The sequence below is a fragment of the Micrasema longulum genome, unplaced genomic scaffold (assembly GCF_059751315.1).
Source record: "Micrasema longulum isolate JH-2025_06_02 unplaced genomic scaffold, ASM5975131v1 h1tg000034l, whole genome shotgun sequence".
Lineage (NCBI taxonomy): Eukaryota > Metazoa > Arthropoda > Insecta > Trichoptera > Brachycentridae > Micrasema > Micrasema longulum.
Genome location: NW_028277241.1, coordinates 724360 through 734968, shown reverse-complemented (window position 1 = coordinate 734968; position 10609 = coordinate 724360). Strand labels below are relative to the sequence as shown.

The following is a 10609-nucleotide window of genomic DNA, read 5'->3' as shown; positions in this document are numbered from 1 at the left end:
TATTACCTATTTGAAAAATAATACATAAATATAAATATACGTAATTGTATTTTTTTACATTTGAAGCAGTACATTTGTTTTTATTCAAATAGGTGCGAAGGTTTTTACGGTCACTGTTATCAATATGTTTCTTTTAGGGTGATACCGTGTGTGTTGGATTTGTTCCGACGTTTCGGCTACCATTGCAGGAGCCATCTTTAGGGTAAACTGAGTTTCAGGGAAACTGAGCTACAGTTTACCCTGAAGATGGTTCCTGCAATGGTAGCCGAAACGTCGCAACAAATCTAACACACACAGTATCACCCAAAAATGAAACATATTTTTTTTATTCATTCTTATAATTTGTTTCTAACCACTAATATTTATTTTACTACGAACTGGTTTCAAAGCTACACAAGCTTTCTTATCAAGGTTTACTAAATTAAACCCTTATAAGGAGGCTTGTGTGGCTTTGAAACTGATCAGTAATAAAATAAATATTAAGCGGTTATAAACAAAGTGCTTTTATTTTCATTTTCAATATTGTATTTATGAAAAAATATGGGATTTATGCTCTCATGGCTAAATGTTTTTTTATTTGATTAATTTTTTACTGTAACTATAATGTAACTCATAAAATAAAACCTGCGTACTAAATATATGCACATTTTATTTACATTCATACCTTAATGTTGCCTGTCTTATGTACTTTCATCATGACTTACAAGTGGGAAATTTAAAATTGAAGAAGTATAAATTTCAAGGAAATGAATCTGTTGATGTGATTACTTGTATAATGGATGAAGCAGTAAATAAAAAAAACAAAGAAAGGTTGATTTTAACAAATTTAAAAAAAAAAAGGAAATGCTTACAACGAAAAATGTTCTTTCATACAATAATAAAGTAGAAACTTTCGTTATCCATTGTACACCATATTATGTTAGTCACTTGTTAAAATAATATAATTTTACTTAAGGAGAAATGTTTAAGTTGTATTCATAAAAAAAGTTTTTATTCATAAATAAGTTTATAATAATAATTTTTTAAATATAGCTAGACACCAAAACTTTTGAGCTCTATCTATAAAACTTTTGCAGAGTGTTTCATTATAATCTACATACAATTTTGTTATGTTTTTTGTCAATTCGAAATCATGCGCAGCCACACAGAAAAGTGCTTTTTTTTTATTTGCCAAATGCATTTGCAGTTGCATCTGCATCATACATCTTGCATTGGGTTCCTTCCCATGAACAAAATATCGTTTTGCAGATAACTCTGTTGAAGGGCATTTAACTTCCACTACAAAATGATCAGCTATCGCATCCGGAGAGGCTCCAAATATGGGAAGTTCCTTGGAAAGCAGGAGGCCACATTTATTAAATTTTATTTTCAAGTCCTTTTGTAAAATTTCTAAAACTTCCGCTTCGAGAAGTTGACCACGCTTCGTTGCTACAGTTTCAATTATTCTACCACCAAGAATAGTTTCGATAAGTGTCCCATCTACTGTACCGCAATTTGCAACCTCATAGAGTTTGGATGCAGTTATCCTGCCAAATCGTAGGCTATACCATAAAGCACAGTCGGCTTGGTGCAGGGTGGCATTGGCTGCCATTTTACATGATTTTTCATTCATATTTAACCGGCAGTAGTTTATAATATCATCTGCAGACCAAATATCTCTTGTTTTAATAAATTCATACACAAGGTAATTAATACAATGTTTTTCAATTTCAGTGGCTGGGCTGTAGTATTTAGTTAACTGGCTGTTAAATACTCCCAGCCGAATTGTTTTATTTATAAATTCGGCAAAGAAATTGTTATCTAACGCATGGATAGCAAAATTGGGATGCGGGTCCTTTCCTATTTCTTTGGCTTTAATGAACTTTTTTGAGGTTCCAATCGCAGCCATCTTGGATTTTCTCCAATAACACTCAGTTGACGTCCTCGAGGGTTCCTCAGAACGCCTGTTGAGCCACGCCACAAATGCTAAAGCATGTTTGCATCCTCCTGTAAATTAAAAATAAACAAAATTAACACAACGAACTTAAAACAATATAACTACATTATTTAACATGAAAAATCACAAACTTTATGTTTCAAATATAAATTTTACAATGATTTTTAGTTAATAAAAATAATAATTTAGATACTGGGTTGAAAAACTGGCGTCGAGTACAATTATTAAAATCCATGTTCAAATCCAATGAATCGGGTTGTGGTCCCGTGGCTAGTGTTGCAGACTCACGGATCAGAGGTCCGAGGTTCGAGCCCCACTCTACTCCATCATGGTTTCCATTTTCTAATAGTGAGTTATTTACAACTCGTTGAAAATGGCCATCAAAATTTAAATATTTGGGTAAATTATAAAAACGCCAATATTTCTTTTTTATTAATAAAAAATGTTGAGAATAAATTTTACAACAGAAAATAATGAAAAATATTATCTGTGTGCATTCTTCTCTTCATGGACTTTCCTAAATATAATATGAATTACCCGCGACCTGTGTTAATAAATAGGAAATTAACCTTTTTTTGGCCTTGACTAATACAATATGCGTTGGCAAATATATACGTCGAGTCTTAGTTTGACAGTCAAGATATAGGAGTGTTTCATTTTGTAATATAATACCTTGAGAAGCTGGACAATCATGACACTGGCATGATTCAATTGTTTCTTGCACTTCATTACATATTAATGTGACTGCATAGGCTTTGGCTCGTACTTTGTGTTCCGGAGTTACACGAGCCTTTACGGTACAAATGTCGCCAGTATGTTTTACTTGGACATATCCTATCGAATTGTCACCGTAGTTTTCTCTTGTCGATCTAAAATTTTAACAAACATGTTACTACTAACTGTAAATTTAAGTAATCAATTTTAGTATTTTTAAAAGAACCCAGAGATTATAAAATATTATTTGACATCCATATCGCGTTCACCTCGAGTAGAGAAAAACGACTTCCGGCTACCCTTCCAGGGAAATTTTTATACGAAAGTAGGTCAGTTTACTTCGTAAAACCGAAAAGAATCTTAAAAATCATTAAAAAATTCCAAACAGTTCTACAAAACAAAAAAAAAACAGATTGTTGGATGACCAAAATAACAATATTCACACATTGAGGTTATGTATTCAGTCGACAAAGCTGAATTCGAAAGAATGTTTATAAAGTAATATAAAAGCAATTTTTAACAACAAACCATACTATACAACACTATATATATAATTATATGATAAATTATAGTATTAATTTCTTACCTGAAAGCTTTAACACCTCGAATTTCGGCGCTTATAAAACTCGCGTTACTTGTAAAGTAATTAGTCATCATAAACACATCAATATGCGGTAAATTGTCAGATTGTCCTTGTACAAAGCCACTGTCCGTCATAATAAATTGAATTAATTTAGAAAAGGTTGAAAAACATAAAATAATCAAATTAATTCGATATGAAATCCGTTTTCACTTTCATCTGTCAACGTCTGGAACTGGAGAGTGGAGTGGGTAAGGGGGGGGGGCTTAAGATAATATGCATAGACAACTCTCCTTATTTTTCTATCTGAGGCCTGTGGCATTACCAACATTAAAATGAATGCATTACTCGTGAAGTTCTGTGACGAAATTTATAACCAACTTACGAAAGAATCGTTTTCGATGGACCTTATTTTCCAAACGAAAATAATGAATGAAAATATTCATTTTAAGAGCTTATATAAACACTAGGAGAATCTTTAAAAATCTTTTATTCGTAGAGTAGGTTAAATCTGATATTCCTCCCGAGTGATAATACCCTATTGTACAGGATGTTTCAGGGCCAGACCGCGAAACTTTAGCGGAACATTCCTCATGGTAAACATTTGAAAAAATCATTATGTTTATCAGTAAACAAGGAGACGGACTTATCTCCACTCATTTTCACGCACAGAACTGTATTCAAAGATACATTAATCATTAGAAGCTGTATCCTCAATAATTTATATGAGAAATCTGACAAAAGGAGCTTCAAGTTTACGAACAATACGTAGGTAATATTTGTATGGAAAATCAGACGGTTCAAGGTCAGAATAATACTATATTAATGTTCACATGAACAAATACATATTTTTTCAAACAATAAATCTTGCATTTATCGTATCAATAACCACTCTCTGGTGTGTCATTCGCTCATCTCCATATTTTAAAGACAAACCAGTTTTTACTCAAGGAAGTATATCTTAGAATTTCATCAACGTACAATCACTCGATGCAAAAAGTGAAATCTTTGAATATTTAATCACATATTTGGAATACATACTTGTAAACCTATTCACGTTAAGATACCTTTCAAAATAAACAAGTATTTTGGTTTAGACAAGTAGAATAATGTGAGATGTAATTATTGGAAAATTTTTGGTAAAGAAAACTAAAAATCGAAATATTTTATATATATATTTATTTTATTTATTCATTCATATTTATCTCTTACAAACTATAATTAATAATAAAAATAATGCGATCTCACTGGGGTTACCCGTGCCGAGGACACTTAACAATATACTTTGAGAATAAACAAAGAAGACTAACTTAATACTTTGATCACCGGCCGAATACACATAGAATTTACCCTGTGCCCGGCCCATTTTTGTGAAATTTCATGCTTTGTGAAGGGTTTCTTAAAAGTGTCATAATTATAAATATACTAGGTTAAATCAATTGAAACTTCGCATATTTATTTAAAATAATCAAATAAGTCATTTTTGTATGATAGTTTTGCCAACATTGGCCTTTGTGGAGAGCCACATTGCGCATTGCAATGTTTGCACATATACTGGGCCTCACTCCTTTTTCTGTGCTTTGTATCCCGGAGCCGTGTAAACACGTGATTATATAACCATGCGTTGTGTCATGGTCTCGTGTTTTCACGTGGTTTACCAGCTGTCTAAAAGGGTGCATTTTATTGACATTTAGTGACCTTTATTAGTAAAATAAACAGAGATAATGAACAAAATATTCAGACAGTTTTAAACACTACGTATTTATGTTTATAATTAATTTATGTATATCTATATTATGAAACGCACAATGAAAATAACAAAAACCCAACATAAGCTATACACTTGTGGAGAAGTTGCTTCAATATTGGTTTGGGCGAATGAGACAATCCTTTTAACTTCTACCTAGCTCGACCATCCATTTTTTTATAGCCTTTTTAACCATTTTCTCGTTACTAATTGTTTTAATAGATGGTGGAAGTAGGTTATAGATTTTAATAGAATAAAACTCAAAATCCCTTTGTCCGAAAGTGGTATATACAGGATGTTTTTTAAACCCTATCACATCCGAAACCACGATGATCAGTATGGGCAAGAAGACATATAAGCATATTTAAAAAATATTTAGAACAAATATTTTTTTTAAAAATGAAATATTAAAAAAAACAAACGGTTGCTAACTTCTGCAGGGAAGAAGTGAGGGGAGCGCGGCGCAGTATCAGGCTCCCCCCTTCCCCTCCTCGTTTCACCCCTGCAGAAGTAAGCAACCATTTGCTTTTTTAAAATATTTTATTTTTTAAGATTTTAGTCGTTCTAAAAATGTATTTTGATGTGCCAATATGTCTTCTTGCTCATACTGATCATCGTGGTTTCGGATGTTACAGGGTAAAAGAACAACCTGTATGTATGGAAAAACAAATAAAAATGTCACAGAACGGCGTGCGTTGTAATAAAAATTACGCAAAAATGTTTTAAACAGTGTTACTTCCCTAAAAAATGCAAACCTGTAATTTTGATATATTTTTTTAATGTAAAATTATCTATGTTATATATTTAATTGTAATGGAAAATTTTGAGTAAAAAAACTAATAATTAAAGCGTCATAAAAATACCTTGGGATTTACATCCAATATGAATCCCAAAAAGTTTGTTTACACCAACCAAAAAAATCCATTCATGAAAAATATACTCTTACGTAAAAACGAATTAGGTACTTTATATAATTGGTACACATATTATTTATATTCTCACGTATTACATTTCTTTATGTTTGTATTTTGATTGTATTTATTAATATGTTATTTATGTTTAAGTAACATTATGTATTCTTAGCCCAAACATATACTTAATGGGTATATAATTATGATTATTAAATTCTTATATTTAGTTAGCTATGCATTCATAATTAAGTAGTTTTTTTGTTATTGCTGTATTAGTAAAGAACTACCTATATATTAAAACATAAAAAATCTCTATCTTAGAACAGGCTGAGTAATGTTAGATGGAGACTATCCTAACAAGAGGACGCTCTGCTTTAATCATCTAATTCACTAGATTTTTGTAGATTCCCTGGAATTCAATATGTATACTTGTTTTTGCAATCTTTATATATATAATTCTTCTGTACGCGTGATGTCACTGTACTCCTCCTAAACCGCTTAAGAGATTTACGTGCTGTTTTCAGCGAAATGTAGATCTTTGCACTGCGCGGGTTTGTAGATATTATTTTTTTCTGTAAAAAAAAGTCGGAAGCATAAAGTTTTTTCCATCGACCTACCAGGGTTGCATTCGACGAGAATGCATATGCAAAAAAATAGAAAGATGTTTTTTATTTCATTTTTTAAAACGACATTCGCTTTTTATGGATCTCAATCAGAATCATTCCTTAAGTTCCTTATCATTTCTTTCTTTTTATTGGATTTTTGGTAAAACTAAAATAATATTAATAAAAATTCAATACATTTTTGCAAATCGAATTCATGAATAAAGTGCACCCCTGTTGGTGAGAAGGGCCGAGTTTGACATTTGCAAAAATAATTATATATTGGAAAACTAATTATTTTATGTTTTGGAATCCAACCATAGACAAGTACCTAGGTACCTGGTTATCAATGAAAAGTATTTTTCCAAGGTAATAGCAGGCAAGCCAACGGTCGGGCAGGACAACGTCTGTGGGTTCCGCTAATAAATTTATAAAATAAAAAAATATGCCCGCCCTTATGAGATTTTACCAAAAACTCCTACAGAGTTTAATATAAAAAAAATATATTATAAATATTACATATGTACATTATATATTAACAATTAAACTCATGTTTTTTTCTTCTTGATACTCGTACAATGACTATTCTAAAACAAACAAAAGAATCGCAGTGAGACGATTTGTCGTAAAATAATAACAGCATAAGCGATTTGGTAATATAAAACAAAAACGTATTATAAAAACCACGAAAAAGTACACAGTCCTATCATTAACTGTTTTTCTAGTCTCTTTAAATCTTTTGTGATGTAATTTTTATTACTTTCATAATTTTGATTGGTCACTAGTATGAACTTACCTCATTACACATTTTATATAGATTGTAACGTGGTTGAACGAACGTATATACTTTTTAGTTAGTCACCTACTTGATCCAATGTTTCATAATATAAAAGTAGCGTAGATTTGGTCGATATAGTTCTTACGTATATGTAGGTATATATATGTACATTGAAATTCCATATTAACATACAGTATCGTTTTTATTAAATTAAATTTAGTACTAGCGGACCCGACGATCTTGGAAAAATACTTTTCATCTACGTACTTGTTTGAGATTAAAATCCAAAATTAAAAATTGTGAATATTCAATATCTAATTTAAGAAGGTGCCTAGGTACTTGTTTATGCTTGTATTCCAAATCATAAAAATAAATATTTTTTCAAATATGGCATTCTTTTTGCAAACGTCAAACTCCGGTCTTCTCACCTATTTTGATTATTTTGTTGTAATTTTTCTAGTTATTAAGTTCTATCTTCCTTCTAATATTTTACTGTAAGTTTCTCTTTTCTTATCATGGTTTGGTGGGTTTTTCTGTTAGTGCCTATTTCAATTTATGTTGAAATTTTTGTTGGTTTGGTTATGTGTTTATAATTACAATTAATGTTTTGATGTTATTTTTGTACTCATATTTTTGCTGTCTATTGTTTGTATCTATATTGTTATTACTTTTATTTATTTTTGTCATTTTTTATTTCAATTTTTTTGTTTTCTTACAATAAACATAATAATAAAACAGAGTATTAAAAAAATGAAGCATAACTACATATCAACGCAATACATATTAATAGAAAAATAGTAAACAAAAAATCCCACAAAGGCATGGCCTGTTCGTGGGTATACAAGAAAATGTTAATGAATTTTTGCTCGTATAATAAACAATGGACCGTTACAATATGGTATTTTTTTTATAGTAATTAAAAAAGGAAATAAAAAATATTTTAAAAAAACACAAAAATATTAATTATTATTAAAGGGCAACAAAATAAATCATAGAAAAAAAGAGTTCATATCTTTAGATTCAATCCAGGATAGTGCATGTTTTTTAAAAGAAGGAAAATTTGAAAGTTTTAAATCAATGAAATATTATCAGTAAAAAAAGAATTAAAAATTTTTGGGCCTATAAAATATGCATGTCTCTGTGCGAGCCTCGTTTTACAATGTGGTATTTCTAACACACGATTCCTTCTTTGACTTGATCTATTTGAATTACTTGTTAATAAATTTAATAAATACATTTCTGTTTATGTTGTTCTTATGTTTATAAACGTAACTTGTTTTTGGCCAATATTATCAAGTTTTGGTAGAAGGCCCTAATAAAGGAAAAAAACAGAGGGGTGTACTTGTGTACTTATGTACGCGATTATGTGGCCGGCCACTCGCGCTCATATTGCCGGTCTTTTGACACGCGCTCAAAAACCGACAAAATAGGGAGCGGTGGGCACGACGAGGAGCATGACGTGCGGCATGACGAGTAATGTTGCCACACTGCGTCTCTGCCTCCTTTTCTCGCTACTTCCCATGCCACTCGTCGAGTGCGTGGCAGGCCCATTAGGTACTCTGTAGACATCGCTCAGTACGCAACTGCCGATTTAAATTTAAATATGCCGTGTTGTGTCGTTTGCAAGTGTCAAAATACTGCCGGGATTAAAAGTGAATACGGTAAGATCACATTTCATGTGTAAGAAGCGGATTCACAAGTAATATTATTTAAGAATTAAATTATTTTACTATCTGTCAAATTGTTCAATAAAATTACGTGGACACTTTGTTAGTATTGCCAGGATAGTCGAATTTTTTACTCGGATTTCTATTAATAAGCCTTAGTGCAATGTTAAGCGGTATTAATTAACTTATTTCTTATTTTTTAAAGGAATGTATTTTTTAAAGGAGGTAATGAAAAATTCACCACAACACTCAGGCCAATTGAGAAATAAATCTTTCATGGATTTTTTTCTTGCAACTGGCGAAAATCGAACCCGTGACGTCAGTTTCACAGTCGGCCGTCTAACCAACTGCGCCACGCCGCCTGTCCACCTAATTACTAAATAATTATTTAATTTAATTTTTTTAAAATTATAGTTTGCCTAATCAAAGTATCTGTTTTTTTCATAGGCCATTCAGTATTTTTTGTCATAAAATATAACACAACACAAAATTATTTTATATTTGTGTATATTGTTCACGGTCTGGCAACGCTGCGAGGCCACTTCACGCATGCGCGCAGGCGGGATTTCGGGTAGAGGGGGGACCTTTGGACACAGTACGATGTATACAAACTTGGTTCTACGTTCTGGTATATTATAATTCTTTGATGATTATTGTTAGAAATACAACGATCCGGAGAAGTTTAGTGTCGACCGCTTTCGGTGCCCGAGGCACTTTGTTTGACCGACTGACCGCCGCTGACGGAGCTTTATACCTCTGCACGAGTACACGGTACACGGTACACGGTACACGGTACTCGGAAGATGCGCCGTGAAATGAAAATCGACAGTTAAGCTCGGGTTTCCTAGGACAGCGGTGCCCGTATTTTAACGGCCGTAGTGAACATTTATGCGGTTGACAGCCGTCGTAACGGTGACTAGAGAGTGGTTTCCTATAAAAATGGTGTTGATAACACCGTTAAAAAATAAAACCACTCTCTAGTCACCACTACGACGGCTGTCCACCGCATCACCGTTCACTACGGCCGTTAAGATACGGGCACCGCTGTCCTAGGAAACCCTAGCTTTATGTAAATGTTAATTTTTTAATTTTTTTTTTAAAGTTTTATTTATTTTAACAAATAAATAACATACATAATTGTATTTTTGTTCCCGCAAAGCCGAAGCTTGTCTGCAGGTTAATAAATAGTAAATATACTATATATTAAAATAAGATAAATATGGACAAAACAAGGAGATAGTGGAAAGGAAAAGAAGGAAATTGATAAGGAGTGGTAAAGGATGATTGAAGGAAAGTGAGAGTGGAAAATTGCATTTGATTTAATGATTAAACGAATTATGAATGAAGAGCATGAATCAAGCCTATTAATTCTCTTCTGTACATATTGTATGGAGTGTTAAATATATCAAGACTATTAAATTTTTTGTTAAATGTTTCACATGTACGAGGGATCGTAGAATGTTTCCGATGATTATTGTTGAGAGTTTAGACATCTTATATGTTCTTCGATTCTAATTTTAAATTTCATCATCATCATTCCATTTCCGCACCTAATGGTGCATAGGGCACTGCATTGGCACACCAATCGCAGCGTTAATTGATAATTTTTGTTACATGAAGGTAAGATGATCAGTCTTATACATCAGGTACCAGTCACACCCTTTTAAATAAATA

General features: G+C 31.9%; 1 protein-coding gene across 1 annotated transcript; it reads right to left on the bottom strand.

Annotated features, from left to right (window-relative positions):
• Positions 1-961: 961 nt before the first annotated feature.
• On the bottom strand, positions 962-3443 carry LOC148285466 (uncharacterized). Its single transcript, XM_088224797.1, has 3 exons — positions 3237-3443; positions 2609-2805; positions 962-1986 (listed from the first exon to the last, which is right to left on the bottom strand). Exons 1-3 carry the CDS (start codon positions 3365-3367, stop codon positions 1007-1009), a joined length of 1308 nt encoding a protein of 435 aa, XP_088080923.1. The 5' UTR covers positions 3368-3443; the 3' UTR covers positions 962-1006.
• Positions 3444-10609: the final 7166 nt, after the last annotated feature.